This window comes from Miniopterus schreibersii, assembly GCF_964146895.1.
Source record: "Miniopterus schreibersii genome assembly, chromosome: 2".
Classification (NCBI taxonomy): domain Eukaryota; kingdom Metazoa; phylum Chordata; class Mammalia; order Chiroptera; family Miniopteridae; genus Miniopterus; species Miniopterus schreibersii.
In genome coordinates this window covers 184945721-184964609 of record NC_138102.1, presented here as the reverse complement: position 1 = coordinate 184964609, position 18889 = coordinate 184945721, and the positions used below count along the sequence as shown (strand labels likewise).

The window sequence follows — 18889 nt, the reverse complement described above, 5'->3', positions numbered from 1 at the left end:
GTTGGAGGTTCTCTAACGGATGCGATCGGAAGCTTGGGTCCAGGAATTCTCGGGAAGCAACCAGCCCAGAGGCTTCCAGGTGTGTCTGGACCTGACCCTGCCTTTGTGAGCTGGGCCTCCAGACGGCGGCTGCTCTGAGCCACGCTGTGGGTGGGAGGTGGGTGGGCCTTACTGGCCAGGATCTGGGACCTGGGATCTGGGACCTTGGACCTGGGACATGGGATCTGGGACCCGGGATCTGGGAGTGCTGGCACAGCCTCCCTGCCACTGCGGCCTTCTGAGCTCTCCCCAGTCATGAGCGAGGCTCCTCGGGCAGCCAACACTTCTCTCTGTCCCACACAGGGGCACACAAATGTTCCCAGAGATGCCCAGAAATGGGCCAGGGTCCAGCCGTGAGAGTGAACCGCAGAGTGTCGTCAGGGAGCAGATCCAAGGCAGGAGCAGCTATGTGAGCCCCGTGGGCACAAGAAGTGCCCCAAACACAGTCACTTGGGCCTTTTGGCCACTGCAGGCAACCTGGCTGGGACTTGCCTCGCAGTATAACTTGCTGGACAGGGAGAACGTGTGGTGGAAACAGTGGCCACGTGTGGAGCAGGAGCTGTCCCCAGAGCGAGGCTTCCTCCCCCCAGTGGAGTGTGTCCGGGCTGAGGTCTCCCGCTCACCCAGAGGCGACTCCAGACAAAGGTGCCAGTGGTGCCCTGCTCGCCTGCAGCTCACTGGCCCCACCAGGAGGGGGCACTGGAAGCAGCGTGGCCCTCGCACAGAGTGTGCCGATGCCAGTGGCAAGGGGCAGGGGTGATGGTGGCTGAGGCCAGACACAGGTAAGTGGAAGGTGCTTCCTTCTGAGCAGGAAACAGCAAATGCAGAGGGCCTGGGGGGCGGGGGACGGACGGACATATGGAAAGGGCTCTGACAGACAGGGAGGCCCAAAAGGGCGCTGAGGCTTAAGGTCAAAGCTCAGGACTGGCCCTGAAGCCACCTTGGGCTGGAGAGGGAGCAGTCCCTTGGGCGGGTCTGGGGACCTGGCAGTCGATGTGACACCTGCCTGGGGATCCCCTAGTCAGTGTATGTATGTCAGCCTCTGACCCTGAACAACGGTTCTGCGCTGAGTGATGGAGGGGCGTGTGCAAGGGCTGGTGCGTGCACAGGGAGGCGTGTGCGGGCCGGCGCGAGCACAGGGAGGCGTGTGCGGGCCGGCGCGAGCACAGGGAGGCGTGTGCGGGCCGGCGCGAGCACAGGGAGGCGTGTGCGGGCCGGTGCGAGCACAGGGAGGCGTGTGCGGGCCGGTGCGTGCCCGGGAGGGGCGCGTGGACGGGCACAGCCACAGGGTGGGACTTACTCCAGCAGGCGCCTGTGGTTGAGCTCGTGCGAGGGGGGCATCCGGCAGCAGCTGAACGTGATGATGCGTCGCCCGAGGCGGTCCTCCCCTGTAGGAAGACATGGGCATGAGCCTCGCCGAGGCACCAGCGCCCCGGGCGGCCTCCCCGGAGCCCCACGGGCATGAACGAGCATGGCCGCCTCCTGACCGGCGCACCGAGCTGAGGTCAGGTGCCGGCACACAGCCGAGTCTGCTACGCGACGCTCGGGTGCAGCGGCCAAGTCCGTCTTCCCCGCCGGCCTGCCTGCTGCAAACAAGCTCCCCAGCACCACAAACGGAAACCCGGGGCCAGTGGGTGGTCGTCAGCACCAGGCCACCCAGCATGCGAGGGCACCTGGGACTGAGATCTAGGTCTGACTGGCTTCAAAGCCAGTGCCTGCCACTCGGCCTGCTGCCTCCACCCACAAAATTAAAGCACTGCCCCCCCCCAAGGGCTCCCCAGGACTCGGCCCTGGAGAAAGCCGGGCGGCCTGGGGGATAGCTGCTAAGGGTGTGACCACTCGGGGTGCAGGAGCCCTCGCAGAAGCACGGGTGCTTGGTCCCGGCCCCCATCATGTCCCGGGTCGCCCTGTGATTGTCTCGACACATCCGTGCTCGCCCTGCTCGGGACAGCTGGGTGGGGGCCCCTTGAGGACCGACCCCCCGTCTAACCACCTGTGCCCCAGACTCCAGGCTGCTGCTCAGGTTTTGTCCAGTAACCATTTACGGACTGGCTGAAGGACCGATTATAGACAGATGGCCGGGAACCTGAAGAAGGGCACCCGGCCCTTCCAGAAAGGTGCACGACTCACGGTCCTTGTAAAGTACATCTGCCTTCAGATGCTCACCTGGAGTGAGTGACAGCAAAGTGGTCCCACACCCCTCCGGCTCTGGGAGGCATCGAATCCAGGCTGCACACACACAGGCACACAAATGCACACACACACGTGCACACACACGGTGCAGGCACATGCACGTGCACACACACAGTGCACACACGCACAGGCACACACACAGTGCACACACACACGTGCACACCCACGGTGCAGGCACACGCACGTGCACACCCACGGTGCACACACGCACAGGCACACACACAGTGCACACACATGTGCACACCCACGGTGCAGGCACACGCACGTGCACACACACAGTGTGCACACACACACGTGCACACCCACGGTGCAGGCACACGCACGTGCACACACACAGTGCGCACACACACACGTGCACACCCACGGTGCAGGCACACGCACGTGCACACACACAGTGCGCACACACACACGTGCACACCCACGGTGCAGGCACACGCACGTGCACACACACAGTGCGCACACACACACGTGCACACCCACGGTGCAGGCACACGCACGTGCACACACACGGTGCACGCACACGCATGTGCACACCCACGTGCACACCCACAGTGCACACGTGTGCACGCACGCACACACACGGGTCTGCACGGGAGCCCGGCAGCCCTCTGAAGGCGGAATCCAGAGCCGGCGCAGTGCCCACCGCGCTCCCCCGCGACGCCGGCCTGCCTGCCACTTGCCTGGAAAGCGCTGTCTGAAAGGGCCACGGGGGAGCCCACCCGTTTCCTCCCGTCCCCTGCCTAATGGGCGTTTTCCACACAAAACATTGGTGGCTGTGTCTGGGGGGACAAACTATTTTCTCAACCCCGTCCCACCACCTGGGAGGCCAGGGGTCCACCTCCCCCCCCCAGTCTGTGCTCGCCGGGGGGCGGACAGGAAAGAGAGTTTGCCTCTGAAGTTGGGAAAGTTCCTATTGAGCAGCGATGTTATTCCTGAAATCAGGCCTCGTGGAGGGTCTCGGGGATGCACTAAACAATTCGGTGGGTAAAAGATCAGGTGAAACAGCGTTTGCTGAGGGCCCACTGTGCGCTCGGCTCTGGAGAGGATGACCAGCCGCGGCCCCGCCTGCCCACGGCCCCGGGAGAGCGCCTGCCCTCCGGGGCCCATCGACAGCAGGCCGCTCCGCTCGGGGAGGGTGGGCTGCCACAGGAGCCTTCACTCCCCTCACGACCCAGAGGGCCACTGACTCAGCATTTTCTTTCCATAGCAACAAATTTCTAAACGTCCGGCCGAAGTAACGTCACAGCATTATTCACATTCAACCAACATCCAACAAAGCTTCCGGGGGGGCAGCGGTGGGTAACCTGGGCTCCTTGTGTTCCTTTCTCGACATCAGATGGGTTTGAAAAGTGAAATAATAACAAGTGAAAAGGCGCTCGGCCCACGGGGCCGGATCCCGCCCGCCCCCAGCCGGCAGCCTGGCCCAGCCTCTGCCCACCTGCGATAGGGAGACAGTGATACCACAGGCGCTGAGGGCACAGGAAGGGCTAAAACTGTAACTTAAAGTTGGCATAGTGCCTGCACACAGTAAGTGCTCAATAAACTTGACCCGTGAGGAGCCGGGCAGGGCGCTGGGTGCTTCCGGGGCTGCTGCTTCGTTCACGGGGAGGAAACTGAGGCCCAGGGAGGCAGAGCCGGGCTCACGCTCCCAGCTGGCTGACTCCGAGGGCGCAGCCCAGCCCAGCCCCCCCCTTCCTCTGCCCCTGGGAACCCTGCGATCCCAGCGGGGAGGCCCCCCGCACTCCCCAGCTGCGGGGACCCCGGGACATCCAGCCCCTACACTGTATTAAGCAGTCGCCACAGCGACCGTGTCAACATCAGTCACGATGAGTGAACACCCTTCACTGTCACCCACTAACAGGCCAGGGCCCCAAAGGCGGGCTTCAGAATGATGTACCACGGAAGGAAATGAAACCCATCGATAACAGGCAGGTTCCTCGAGGCGCTGGTTTAATTCATGGCCCTGTTTCTCCCCTGTGTTTACAACAAGCATCGTTCACGGTCTGGAGGCGGGAGAAGCCCTGTTTGTGATGGAGAAACGGTTCCCGGCACCGCGCCTCTCGCCTGCTCCGGGGGATCCATCACGGCTGAGGGAGGGCGATTAAGTGCAGAGCCCAGCAGCGGGGGCCCCAGGGAGGCAGCGGGGGCCCCAGGGAGGCAGTGGGGGCCCCAGGGAGGCAGCGGGGGCCCCAGGGAGGCAGTGGGGGCCCCAGGGAGACAGCGGGGGCCCCAGGGAGGCAGCCGCAACCCCAGGGAGACAGCGGTGACCCCAGCCAGGCAGCGGGGGCCCCAGGGAGGCAGCGGGGACCCCAGGGAGGCAGCGGGGGCCCCAGGGAGGCAGCGGGGACCCCAGCCAGGCAGCGGGGGCCCCAGGGAGGCAGCGGGGACCCCAGCCAGGCAGCGGGGGCCCCAGGGAGGCAGCGGGGGCCCCAGGGAAGCAGCGGGGACCCCAGCCAGGCAGCGGGGGCCCCAGGGAGGCAGCGGGGGCCCCAGGGAGGCAGCGGGGGCCCCAGGGAGGCAGCGGGGACCCCAGCCAGGCAGCGGGGGCCCCAGGGAGGCAGCGGGGACCCCAGCCAGGCAGCGGGGGCCCCAGGGAGGCAGCCGCAACCCCAGGGAGACAGCGGGGACCCCAGGGAGGCAGCGGTGACCCCAGCCAGGCAGCGGGGGCCCCAGGGAGGCAGCAGGGACCCCAGCCAGGCAGCGGGGGCCCCAGGGAGGCAGCGGGGGCCCCAGGGAGGCAGCGGGGACCCCAGCCAGGCAGCGGGGGCCCCAGGGAGGCAGCGGGGACCCCAGCCAGGCAGCGGGGGCCCCAGGGAGGCAGTGGGGGCCCCAGGGAGGCAGCGGGGACCCCAGCCAGGCAGTGGGGGCCCCAGGGAGGCAGCGGGGACCCCAGCCAGGCAGCGGGGGCCCCAGGGAGGCAGCCGCAACCCCAGGGAGACAGCGGGGACCCCAGGGAGGCAGCGGTGACCCCAGCCAGGCAGCGGGGGCCCCAGGGAGGCAGCCGCAACCCCAGGGAGACAGCGGGGGCCCCAGGGAGGCAGCAGGGACCCCAGCCAGGCAGCGGGGGCCCCAGGGAGGCAGCGGGGACCCCAGGGAGGCAGCGGGGGCCCCAGGGAGGCAGCGGGGGCCCCAGGGAGGCAGCGGGGACCCTAGCCAGGCAGCGGGGGCCCCAGGGAGACAGTGGGGGCCCCAGGGAGGCAGCAGGAGCCCCAGCCAGGCAGCGGCGACTCCACTGGGCGTGACTGGGGTGTGTTTGGGGTGTTGTTCTAAGGCTGCTAACGTTTCTGCAGAAGTAAAAGGACTTCTGAAGACTGGTTTAGCCTGCGACCTGCAGGGAAGCCCCGCTGGGTCCAAACAGGTTGAAAGGGAAGATCTGGGCGTGGGGGGGGTGACCGGTCATCCCGCAGGACCACATCCCGGGTGTCCCTCTCATCTCTCCTCTGTCACTCGCTCCTTCGGCGTCTGAGATGACACCTCCCACCGCCTCTGACCCTGGGGTCCAGAACTTTCCCTCCGCTCACACCTCTTCCCGCCATCGAATCTCCCGCTGAGCTTGCAGCCTCGGCCCCGGAGGGTGACCACTTCTGGAAATACTTAAACCAACTTTATTCACAAAACACTATCTGAAGCCCTGGCCGGGTAGCTCCGTTGGTTAGAGCGTCGTCCCGATACTCCGAGGTTGCGGGTTCGATCCCCAGTCAGGGCACATACAAGAATCAATCAGGGCCGCATAAGTGGAGCAGCAAACCAGCGTCTCTCTCTCTCTCCCTTCTTCTCTCTCTTTCTCTGAAACCAATAAATAAAATTTCAAAAAACAGAAACAAAACACTATCTTGAGAGTGAAAATGCTACAAAGCTTCCATTTGGCCCACTGTGGAATCCCGTAAGTAACGACAGGTCGTTTCAATGTTGCTGTGACAAGTCTTTGGTTCCCGGGTGTGGTTTCGATGCTCAGTACGGGGCAAGTGGCACCTGGGGGAGGAAACCCTGGGGACCCCCTTGGTGGGAGTGACATGCGGTTACACCTGGAGTAGAGCCCTTGCTGGGGTCCTGGAGTGGCACGTGCCACTCCCAAAGGAACAGGAGGCAACAGTTCCAGGTCCTCACTGTCCCCGGAGGCCGACAGGTATATCATTTGCTTTTTTCAAAACACTGGCAGGCACGTGAGTTCCTGGGGTGGCTCTCGCTCCGCGGGTACAGCCCGGCTGGCGCGGGGCACGGGGGGGAGGGAGGCTGCGCTGTGGGTGCTCCGGGGACCACCCAGCTGGGACTCACCTCCCACCTGCAGGATGCCGTGTCTGGCCACGTCGTAGAAGGGGTGGCTCACGCTCAGTGCAGGGTCCTGGCCAGCTGTGGGCACCGCCGAGGGTCTCCTCACGGCGCCCGGGACGGCTGCCGCCTCCTCCTCATCTCTCTGCAGCTCTACGGAGACAACGAGGGTGAGAGGAAGTCAGCTGTGCTCTCCAGGAAGGAGGGGGGCCTCCTGACGGCTTTCTATAGGAGGTCACCATGCCGCAGCTGTGCACCCACTATGCACCCACCTTTACTGTGCACCCACTATGCGCCTGCCTCTCCTGTGCACCCACTATGCGCCTGCCTCTCCTGCGCACCCACTATGCACCCACCTTTACTGTGCACCCACTATGCGCCCGTCTCTCCAGTGCACCCACTATGCACCCACTTTTACTGTGCACCCACTATGCACCCGTCTCTCCTGTGCACCCACTATGCACCCACCTTTACTGTGCACCCACTATGCACCCGTCTCTCCTGTGCACCCACCTTTACTGTGCACCCACTATGCACCCGTCTCTCCTGCGCACCCACTATGCACCCACCTTTACTGTGCACCCACTATGCGCCCGTCTCTCCAGTGCACCCACTATGCACCCACTTTTACTGTGCACCCACTATGCACCCGTCTCTCCTGTGCACCCACTATGCACCCACCTTTACTGTGCACCCACTATGCACCTGTCTCTCCTGTGCACCCACTATGCACCCACCTTTACTGTGCACCCACTATGCACCCGTCTCTCCTGTGCACCCACTATGCACCCACTTTTACTGTGCACCCACTATGCACCCGTCTTTCCTGTGCACCCACTATGCACCCACCTTTACTGTGCACCCACTATGCACCCGTCTCTCCTGTGCACCCATGGGCCCACCTCTGCTGTGCACCCACTATGTGCCGCTCAGTGTGCAGCACCATGGAAGAAGAAAAATGAGACCCGAGGGCTGGCTACTGGCCTCCACACCGACGGGAGTGGAGACTGAGGCTCAGAGAAGGGGAATGACTCCCCCAAGGTCACCCTGCTGACTGGCACCAGGTGTGGACTTGAACTCGGTTTCCCAGCTCCAAATTCTGACTCGGGCCCTTGCTGAGAGATGCCGGCCCCGGCGGCGGGCGCACAGCCGGGGCGGGCATTGTGGGCGGACCCCGGGTCGCTGCACTACGAGGCAGAAAGAACGTGCAGTCTTCCGACGGTGAGTTTTGGAAGGGGCGGTTCCTTCTCCCAAAACACGCCGAGGGTCTTTGGGAAATGTCTTCTGCTGGTAAAGGGCGGGGACTTCAAGTCCCAGGTCAGGTGGACTGCGGTCCCGGGTGCACGGGCTCAATAGGGTCCCTCTAACACTCTTGTCTGCCTGGAACCTCGGGACGTGACCTTATTTGGAAACAGTGACCTTAGAGATGAAATGAGTCAGATGAGGTCGCGCTGAACCCGATGACGCTGTCTCTGTGAGAAGAGGGGGCCCGGCCGGCCTGGCTCAGCGGTCGAGCATCCGCCTAGGAACCAGGAGGCCGCTGGCTCGATTCCCACAAGGCCACAGGCGGGGCTGCGGGCTGGATCCCCAGCAGGGGGCGCAGGAGGCAGCCAATCGGTGATGTTTCTCTCTCACTGATGCTTCTGTCTCTCTCCCCCCCTTCCTCTCTCTCTAAAATCAAAAAAGAGGTATTTTTTTTTTTAAAGAGAGGACACAGAGACACCAGGGGCGAACACACTTATACCTATTTCCGCCAGCTCCTCCAGCTCCGGCAGGGACATGCTCTGCTGGTGGGCGGAGTGGCCCAGGTTCACTGTCACGATGCCAACTCTTGGGGATCCGGGCATGGGGTCCTTCCGACGCCCTGAGGGAGAAGCACACGGAACCCGGCGGGGGGGGGGATTTCACACGCGTCCCTGGACGGGGCTCCCTCTCACCAGCCAGCCCCGTGTCCCCGGGAGAGCAGGGCGGAGGGCAGTGGGGGTGGGAACAGCACCCGCAGGGCCCACGAGTGTCCAGGACACCATCGCGCCTGCCTCGCCACCTCCCTCGGAAATACGCACACTCATTCCTGTACCCACTGTATAGAGCGGGTAACTGAGGCCGGCCAAGGCCATTCAGAACTGCTCATGGCTGCACAGCTAGTAACCAGAACTAAAGCCGGGGGTTACCCTGTGCCCGGGACGGTACTTCAACTGACCTGCGTAAATCTAAAAAAATCCATTTGCATCCAAACAACAGAATATTATACGTCCATAAAAGGAATGAAGTACTGACACACACCAGGATGCGGATCACCCTTGAAAACATTACGCTGCGTGGAAGCAGCCAGACACAAAAGGCCACATGCTGTCCGATCCCGCTGATAGGGACAGGAAGTCGACGAGCGGCTGCCAGGGGCTGGGGGAGGCGCGATTAGAGAGGTGACAGCTAGATAGCAAGGGTCCTTTTGAAAGCGGTGACAATGCACACACAGGCACACACAGACACGCACGTGTACACACGTGTCCTGGCTCCTCTCTGCTGGCAGCCCTGAGCCGTCACCCCCAGCAAGCCCCTCACTGTGACACTCCACCCCGCTCCTGCGCATACAATTCTACATCACAACGACCCACATTTCATACCAACCTTGGGCCTGCCACCACCTCCTGCCCACAGCACCCCCAGGCCTGCATCCCCGGTTCTTCCGAGGTCACCTGACCCTGGAGGGCAGGGAGGCAGATGGGAGCGGACAGCCAGCTGGCCGGGGCCCGGTGCACACACAGGATCGGGTTTGCTCCCTGGCAGGATGCGGGCACAGAGCGCCAGGCAGTGGAGCCCAGCAATGCCCCACCTGGGCCCCCCCAGGCCCCGCTGCCCACCTTCTCCTCACAAGGAACCCACAACCACCCTCCAAGTCCAGCCTTCTCCAAGCTGGAGCAGATCGCTGGGGAGCAGGGAGGGCGCAGGGGAGACACCCAGGCCTGGGACCCTGTGCCCACACCTGGCCAGGAGCCAGTCCCTACCTGCAGTGAAAGTGAGAAAAGAAACTCAATCGCCTCCACCCAGAGCTCTGGCGGCAGCCAAGGCAGTGCTGCAGGGAGCTGGGGGGGGGGCTGGGGAGCTGAGACCTCCGTCATTTGTCTGTGGGCCACGCAACCGGCCTGGGGCCAGGTGCAGGAGGTGAGGGGACTTGGACCCTCGGAGCCTCTGAAGCCAGGGGGCCTGTTTTGCCTCCAGACTCCGCTTTCACCAAACAGGGGCACTTAAGTCCCTTTTCCCCTTACAGGTTTGAAATCGCTCCCCTGATCGCTTCTCAAAAGGCACGGACACTATTATTTGTTCTGAAGTTTGCACACTTCGGCGCGTGTCACCCATAATCCATGCTTTGTCGTGGCAACAACAGCTAGTTGGGGGGGATCTGTGGGGTCGGGGAGCCCTGTGAGCCTCCACCCACCCACAGTCCTATAGCCGAGAATAAACTATGGCCCGCCCACTGGCTCGGGTGCCCCATGGGCTTGCACCAGAGCCTGGGGGCCGCTCCCCACCCCTGCTGCGCCTGGTCGGCGGGGAGGGCCCTGGGCACTCCCCGGGGAGGCCAGCGCTCTGCTCCCACGGGCCCCACACAGTCAGTCCACGCTCTCCAGGCCCAGGAGCCTCAGCTGGCGCCGGGCAGCTGGAGGGCACCCATGGGAGCGGTGCGTCCCCACAGGGGTGCGGCTGGTCCCTCCCGCCTTGTGATGGATGTCCACGTGTCAGCCGTTCGGTCAGACGCCCATCCAGGTGCTGCTGCGAGGTGCATATGGATGCGGTGGACACCAGCAGTCAGTGACTCTGAGCACAGCAGACCGTCCCCAGGTGTGGGTGAGCCTTGTCTAGTCAGGTAAAGGCCCCAAGGGCAGAACCCCAGGTTTTCCAGGGAAGGAATTCTGCCTGAAGACCACAACCTGCGCTCCCGCCGAGTTCCCAGCCTGGTCCCCACAGTGGCAGGAACACAGCGCCCCCGATCTCTCTACAGAGTCTGCCCTCTGTGTCAGCAGCTTCAACCGACCACAGATCCAAAGCATCCTTTTTACAGTGTTACATTGTTGCGCAGTTAGTCCCCGCGGCTGCATCTGTACTGAGCCTGTGATTATTACCTGGAAATACAGTGTAACAAGTCTTCACGGGCACTTAGGCTGCACTAGGAGTTATAAGTGAGCTAGAGGTGCCTAATACACACGGCAGTGTGTGCTAGTTCTGTGCAAATACCACACCATTTTATACATGGGCCTGAGCGCCCGCGTCGTCAGGTCCCTGCAGGGCCCCGGGACGAGTCCCCGTGGGTACAGGTGGATGGCTGTAGACAAATATCTCCAATATCTCCCATAAGCTCTGTTTCTCTGGACCAGGTCATCTGACACAAGCCTCTTACACGCTCAGATCCCTCCTTCCCGTGAAACACAGGAATCGCAGAACAGCGGAGCCGGAAAGGATCCCCGTGAACATCGTGTGCCCTCAACTGTCGCTGTAGAGAAAACTGAGGCCCAGAGGGGGTAAGGGACCCGCCCAAACGAAAGCCACATGGTAAGTTCGTGGAGAACTGTCTCCAAACCAGATCTTCCGACTCCAGCCTAGAGCCAGAAGGACTCCTGGCCTGATGGGAAATGTCAAACATTTTTTTAAAAAATGCAAGCGAAAAGCCACATCCAATACCCCGCCACCCACAGTTAATTCTTTCCCACCTTTGTTTCCAGGCCGTCTGGTCGCCCATCTTTGTAAGGGGACCCCACCCCTCTTCATGGAAGGTCGTCTGAGCTGTTACTTAAATCTCAGGCTACCGATCAATTTCCCGGCGGTCGCTACGGGTCCCCCCCGGGGCCTTCTTGTGACTGTGGGACCAGCCTGTGCCCGGAAAGCGTGCATTGTTCAGACAAGAGGACGCCCCCTGGGTTATCTACCCCTCGGATATCTGACGTCCTCTGGGAGCGGTTACAAGCCTGCAAGTTGTAGATAACGGAGGCGACACAAATCATTCTTGTCTGTAGGCAGCACCTCTGTCCTGTCCAGTAGAAGTTCCAGTCCCTTCTCTCCCTTCCTCCCCCAAATGCCCCAAATTTGCCCCCACTGCGCTTTCATTTCTATATTCCTGACCTACAAATGCCTCTGTCCTTCAGATTCTTATTTCAACCAGAGATAACATCTGCCAGTTCCCTCCTGAGTCAAAGAACATCTTTAACACTTGTTCATTTTTACATCTTAAGACAATCCTATTTCCCCCTTCCCTGAAAATGACCTTTTAATGTAGCTGCTCTGGGCACCCAGCCCGAGAGGTGTTTCTATCCCCACCTCACCCTCCACCCGGGTCTGCACCTCGGCTCCTGCCCGGCCTGCCCGTCAAGCCCTCTCCCTCTGAGCCCGGCCTGGGGCCCGAGGAGCCATCAGGATGGGGACTGGGGCACTGAGGAGGGGCCATCAGCGTGGGCCGCTGCCAGCCGGAGACGTGGACCACGTGGCCGTCACGCAACAGGGATTTCAAATCACGCGACTATTCTATTTATAACGCACAGCAAAATGGTTTGTTGCTGTAAAAATATATTTGCACATAAATAGACCCTCACAGCAATTATCTAAACGCAGTAACTACACATTAACACCGACTTACCTCGGGCAAATTAGCACCAAATCTCATCTGAGAGGCTGGGGGGGCTCAGGGCACACAGGGGAAGAGCTCACTACGGCACCTGCACGGCCTGGCTCCGGTCTGGGACCACCATCCTGGCCTGAGCCTTATTTCTGGGGGGGCACCGAGCCCAGAGAGAAAAGGGCTGAAACAGGTGGGAGGGGCAGGGATTCCTGCTCTTGGCTGAGAAGGGGTCTCCACTGAGCTGGGATTCTAGGGTCTTCTAGTGGCACCCCGTAAACAGTAATTTTCACCCCTTTGTCTCAGCTGTCACAAATGTATTGCTCCAACCCCCACTGCCCACTCTTCCTCACAAACACCACTGGGTCTCCGACACGCCAGCAGCAGGTGCTGGATAGCGGGGCCAGAAGCCGCAGGAATTTGGGCATGACACTTGAGTGAGATACCCAAGGTGGCTGAAGCAAGGTCCAAACGAGCTGTGACTCGCTACATGACCTTGTTGGAGGCCTGTCCCCAAGTCCCAGGGACTCTTGGTACTCAGAAAGGGCAAGGGGGTCTGTAAAGAGCCGCTGGGGCCCCCCTCCCTCGCCCTGTGGTCCTCGCAGACACCGACGTCAAGACTCGGGGCTGCTCCCACCGCCTCGCTCTGCAGGGGGTTCCTGGGCTCACCTGGGAGCACCTCTCGCCTGTACAGCCAGGAGCTGACCCACCCCGCCTCCAGAGCCCGCTCATTACTAAGAGAAATCCCATCTCCTGCTTCAAAGGCCTGTGGGGAAGCCGAGTTGAGACCATCGGGACATGACTATTTCCTTGGCCACAGGATAGTGATGAGCTCATTCAGGCCCGGGAGGCACCAGGAAAAGCTTCCAGGTGCTTCTGGGGAAGAAGAGCCGTGTGTCAGGAGAGGACCACTCACTGCCCCCTTGAAGATCCAGAGGCCCACCAAAAAGGCAGCGATTGCTAAGCCCTGATCAAGCCACACCTGATCTCCGTGCCATCCCCAGACCGTTTCAGCTACATGGCCGATGTATCCGCCTTGACTTTTGGGCCAGCTCAGAGTTGGGTTTTCTGTTCATTACATTCTCAAGTGTCCTGTCGCCCCCAGATGCCTCACCCACCCCAGGCTAGGAGAGGGGCTTCCTCTGAGCTCTGGCAGCCCCGGCTCCATCACAGCCTTCGTCACCTGCAGCCTGTGTCTGTGTGTCCTCCTGACCTATCACTGTGTGCTCCCTGACAGCCGGGGCCATTTCTGACCCACACCTGAGTCTCAGCACTCACCCAGGCCAGGGACATGAGCAGGAGCTTATGGGGGGGGGCTGTTAAATGAGAGAACAGCCCTGGCCAGTTTGGCTCAGTGGTTAGAGCGCCGGCCCACGGACTGAAGGGTCCTGGGTTCGATTCCAGTCAAGGGCACGTACCTTAGTTGCAGGCTCGATCCCTGGTCCTGGTCAGGGCCCGTTCGCAAGGCAACCAACCAATGCGTCTCCCTCACACCAATGTTTCTCTCTCTCTCTCTCCCTTCTACTGTTTCTGAAAAGCAATGGAAAAAATATCCTTGGGTGAAGATTTAAAAAAAAAGTAAAAATAAGGGGTTAGGCACAAGATAGTGCCTGGCATTCAAGGCCATGCCACATTCCCAGGTCACTCCCAGTGCCCCCTCGCTCCCTCCACTCTCTGCCGCCCAGGCTGCTCTCTCCCCAAAAAGGACACAGCCGGGGCCTCTGCCATAACCTCCATCACCCATGCTCAGACCTGTCGGGGTGCGGGGACCCTGAGCCCTCTCCTCTCCTGCCTAAGGGATGTTAAATCTCAGAACTCAGAACAGACCTCTCCCCAAACTCTGGACTCGAATGTCCCAACTGCCTACTCCGCGCCTCTCATGGCAGCCTCTCAGGGCCAACAGCTTCCTGTAATTCTCAGAATAAAACTCCAACCCCTACAAACACCTGAAAGACTGCTTGTAGCCTGGCTCTGCCACCCTCCAGAACTCATCTCATTCCACCTCCACTCGCCCCATTCTCTCTGCTCCCGCCACTGTGGCCTCGGGCTGCCCCTCAATCACGACACCTCGTTCCTGCCTCAGGGCCTTTGCACGTTCCGCCCCCTCTACCTGGAACGCGGGGCGGCTTCTGCAGGGGAGTAAGTGACCCACGGTGGTTTCTATTATTATCATTGCCTCAAGTCCAATTCAATTGTTCAGTCTGAATTCAAATCTACCGCCTCACTGGCCTCCTTGGAAACTGACGCAGGATCCACAAGGTTCAAATAAACCTACTCTCCACCTCCAGATGCCTCTTGACAGAAAGATCTGGTTACAGCTCAGCCAGGTCAAATGCTTTCCCTCAACGTGGCCAGAGAGAGAAAGCGCCCCAGGTCCCAGGACACTGTACCTCCCAGACCAGGGTCCCGGTTGCAATCCCCTCTCTACCCCACCCAGAGACCCCTATCTCTCCGCAGTGTCGGCCACCACCCCTACTCTGACCTCTGTGAGCGGCTGGAGGTCTGGGGTGAGCGGATGGGCATGCGAAAGCAGGGGGGGGTGAGCTTGTGTTGGCCTCAGCCCCCTGGGGCCGTCCTGTGGATGACAAATGCACTGGCCCCTGCCTGACGCTCTCCTTTGCTTGTTTTAATGTTATGACCGGGTGGGGAGGGGTCACCTCCCCGGAAGGTTCTGGACTCCGGGCCTGCCAAACCAGTTCCTCCGAAAAGCTCCATTGGCTGCCCTGCTCTGTCCGGGGTCACGGAAGAAAGAGCTGCTTGGCCCTCAGCCTGGGCAGTGGCAGGTTCCCCGCAAGTTCATTCCACACGCACCACCCGGCGGCCAGCGGAGGTGCCCAGGGGCCTCTGGGTCCCTGGAAGGCAGGGACACATCCCCAGGCCCTGCCTGTTTTTGCACTTATTAGTATTAGTCCCAGCTGAAGTTCTTAGAATAAAACCCTGGGACTAACACTAACAAGTGCAAACACACATCACGGCGCCACGCCCCGTTTTCGGCACTTTACACAAATTAACTGATTTTAACCTCCCACTAACCCCGCGAGTAGGAATTAGCACTGTCCATGTTTTACAGACGGGAAATCGAGGCAGAGTGGCTGGCAGCTCTGGTTAGCGACTCAAGGCCACAGAGCCGGCTGTTAACGACCAGTCCCTGGGTCTCAGGACAAGCTGCTGCTTATGACGCCCAAGTGAGAGGTGACAAAAAGGCCAGAGAGGGGACTTGGGGAGAGTCCTCAGCCCGGTCTCCTGCCTTCCAGGGACCCAGAAACCTGGACAGTGGCCAGATCCGCTGCCAGAAGTTCCAGGAGCCCGCACATGAAGGTGGTTGGGGCAGGACCCAGGAGGGCGGGCGAGCTCACCTGCAGCGAGCCCCCCCCAAGGTTATCTTCAAGGCTGTCCCCACCCCCACAGTGCCTGGCCTGGAGGGGGCCCCCGCAAATGTCCCCCAGGAGGCCTGGAAAACCTCTGGATGCACGTGGCACGTGTTCCTCAGGTATCAGCCTCAATCAGAGGGCTGAGGGGAAAGGTAAGTGATTTATCTGAAAAGAAACGGAAAACATCACGTTTATATCCCCACGCTAATGTCACACAGACTTGAAGGGCAGTCACTGGCGGGCTTCGAGTGTGTCCACCGAGGGCAGACCTCAGGGCCCCGGGAGGTGACAGGACCCGGCGGGGAAGGTGTGGACGCCACAGCCACAGCACCGCTCACCGGCCCTGCGACCTCGGAAAGCCACTAACCCTCCCCGCCGCGGCTCCCTCACCTGCGAAAGGGGACAGTGACCATCCCTGCCTCGTGAGGCTGAGACCATCCAGCGTCTGTTAGGGCCTGACGGCCTCGTGGCGGTGACCACGGCCATCCCGGGGGAGGGCAGCCAACAGGGTCGTTTTATGGGTCAGGAGGCTGAGCCCCGCAGAGGGAATGTAACCTGCTCAGGAACAGCTCTCTGGCTCCTCCTGTGCCTCTCTCACCCTCCTGCTGCCTCCGTGACTCAGTTTCCCCAGCAGTGAAAGGGGCTACAATCGGGCGACGGGATGGATTTTCAAATGCGGTGCAAGATCCGCGTATCGGGCACCTCCATCCGGGGTGGCCTGAGCTCTTGCTGTTAAAGATCTCAGTGAGGTCACACCTGAATGACTCGGGTCAGCTGCTACCTGCTCCGCCTGCCCGGTACTCCACAGGCATCTCTACCCCCACGTTACACGTGAGTTACCCCCAGGCACATACAGTCCCCCAGTCTTTGTGTGCCCACAAAGCGCCACACCCTTCCCTGCCTACCTCCTACACATCTTCCACCTCAATGCTGTCACCTCCTCCAGGAAGCCCACCTTGACCACTCTATCACACAGAGAGCAGGGACTGGGCCCCCTGTGGGCAGGGACTGGGGATGTGGCTGTCCACACGGACTAGCTGGGCTCTGGCTAGTGCCCCGGGTGTCCCTCTTTGTCCCCCACTCCCCGCCGGCCCTGGTGGGGCTGAGGAACGGCCTGTCACTGCACCAAGGGGGAGCTCACAAAGAGACTCTAAAGCTGCCACCGGAGACCATCCAAGGAAGCTTACTGCTGAGTCTTAAATTCTGAGTTCTCACCCGGACAGACGTCCACCCTGCATTTCACAGCCCCCCAATCAACACGGCCACGGCCACGGCCACAAAACCTGAGTCCACAGCCCGCTCCCAGTCAGCCCTGTCCCCACCCCGGCAAACAGGGAAGCACAGGAATTCCTTCCCTCTGCTTGGGTGTCTCGAGAATTCTGCCTTCCTCCTCCTGCCTCCTGCACCCCGCGGTGCTGGGGAACCCCCAAGTCTGCCGCTGCCAGGCAGCTCCCAGGAATTCTCAGGCTGGCCCCGCGCCAGGGTTTGAGAAAAGCGAAAGCGGTCAGGGCCTCGCCCCTAACTGGCGGCTGTGGAGGCTGCCGACCCGCTCGATCTGTTTCGGGCCTACTCACTTTTGGGGTTCCATCCCCCCGCGCTGAGCAGGCCAGCCCCCCACCCGAGCCTCTGAGTTTCAATCCGCGCAGCACCTGCTCTGCCTCAGTTTTCTCACCTGCGGGACGGTCGATGCCGCCCAGGGTCGGGGAGACGAGCTGAGAGGCCCCCGCGGGGTGCGCCCGGCCGACGGGAGACCCCGAGTCAGCGGAGGAGAAACGGGGGCCAGAGAAAGCTCGGGCTGAGTCAGCGCGGCCGGACCCGACCCCAACGCGAGACCCCCGGGAGAGAAGCCTGGGGCAGGGAGGGAGCGAGGTGGGGGGGAGCGGAGGGGAGCAGAGGGGAACAGAGGGGAACAGAGGGGAACAGAGGGGAGGGGCGCGGCTCCTGGAAAACCAGGGTGGGCGCCCGCCTCGCCCACCTGCGCAGGGCGCGCGGTCCGCCCGGCTCACAGCCTCCAGCGCGCGCGAGGTCGCCACCCGGGCACCGCGGGCTCCCCCCGCCCCGACGCCCGGCTCACCTGGCTGCAGCCCGCGGGCGCCGCACCTGCGCTCCGCCCCGCACCTGCGCTCCGCCCCGCACCTGCGCTCCGCCCCGCACCTGCGCTCGGCCCCGCCCGCTCACCTGGCCCCGCCCCGGACGTGGCCCCCGCTCCGCCCCCGCCCCGCCCCCGAGCATTTCCCTGGAGCCCTGGGCGCCCCGGGGTCCGGCTGAGTCTCCCCGGGGGACGGGGCGGGGATGGGGCGGGTGGCTCCGCCCCGTGGGCGGGGAAGGGGGCGGAGCTCGGAAGCCCGGACCTGGGCGCGCGAGGGGCCCCGAGTCCCGCCGGCCTTGGGCGCCGCACCCACGCGTGGGGCAGGCCCTCCCCTTGCCCACCGGGTTCCCCACTTGAGGGACCTGCAGAGTGAGACCTGCGAGGAGTTGGGAGGAAACAGCCTTTCAACAGATGCTCCCCCAGCGGCTTCAGGGCCAGGGGTGGGATCCCCGCCGTGCCCACGTTCGGGGGCATTGATTGGATGAAGGTTTCCTCTCAACTCCTCGCAGACCTCACCCCGGGCCTGAGCCAATCACGCGGGTGCTCATCGGGCCACAGGGAGCAGCTCAGGCCAGGCCGTGGGTGTGAGGCAGGTGCTGCTGGACCTTGCCTGGCAGGTTGGGGGGAGCCCGTCCTGCTCCCTCCTTTCCTCTAGATGAGGGAGCCTGGAGCACTAGGGACACCAGGCAGACGCCCTGTGACCACAAAGAGACCTAGGCTTAGGGTGAAGCCAAAGTGGCAAGGAACCGGGTCCTTAGTGACATGGCAGAGCCCCTGGATCAAACCCGCCCTGAGACTGGCTCTATCTCCGGACTTTCTCATTAACTGTGCCGAATAAATTCTCTTCTTGCTTAATCTGGTTTGCGCTTTCTATTTCTTACAAAGTATCGCATGATAAAATGTCCTTATACCTTTTAAACAAAGTGTGAAGACTTTCTGTCCCGATAGTAGCAGAAAAAAAATCTCAGGGAAGGCATCTAACTGGCTAATCCTGAGACGCATGATCATTCCAGGGACCAGGAGGAAGTCAGACCAAACTTTTATCTTCCCCAAAGTTAAGAGTCAGCTTCACCAGTGACAACCACGGAGTAAGTGAACACGGGTTAGAAGCAATGGGACCCATGCCTGGCTCTAAACACTAGTCGTTACCATTCCACAGAGGGCCAGAGCCACGAGGCTGTTCATTTGCTCGCGGCAGTGTCCCCCAGGGCTTAGCCCCGAGCCCGGGGCATCGCAGGCGTTATCCCCAACCCATCCGACGGAGCGCGTGTCTATCACCATCCACACACCCGCCTTTTCCTCGCCGAGGCTGTTGAACCCGCAGGG

At 61.8% G+C, this 18889-nt stretch overlaps 1 protein-coding gene across 5 annotated transcripts in view; it reads right to left on the bottom strand.

Annotated features, from left to right (window-relative positions):
- The window catches only part of ARHGAP8 (Rho GTPase activating protein 8), a 33643-nt gene extending 16007 nt beyond the window's left edge, over positions 1–17636 (bottom strand). Inside the window, exons 1-4 of one of the 5 annotated variants that reach the window (XR_013998171.1) lie at positions 17549–17636; positions 8246–8365; positions 6508–6654; positions 1340–1427 (exon numbers count right to left, since the gene is read on the bottom strand). Coding sequence is in view for 4 of the 5 variants with exons in the window: in XM_081128490.1 (XP_080984616.1) it covers positions 1340–1427; positions 6508–6654; positions 8246–8348 (338 nt within the window). In the remaining variant the exon portion in view is untranslated. Of the gene's footprint in view, positions 1–1339; positions 1428–6507; positions 6655–8245; positions 8366–13521; positions 13634–17146 lie in introns of those variants that run through there. The other 4 variants (XM_081128490.1, XM_081128492.1, XM_081128491.1 and 1 more) reach the window with 4 other exon arrangements.
- Between the last annotated feature and the right edge of the window lie 1253 nt (positions 17637–18889).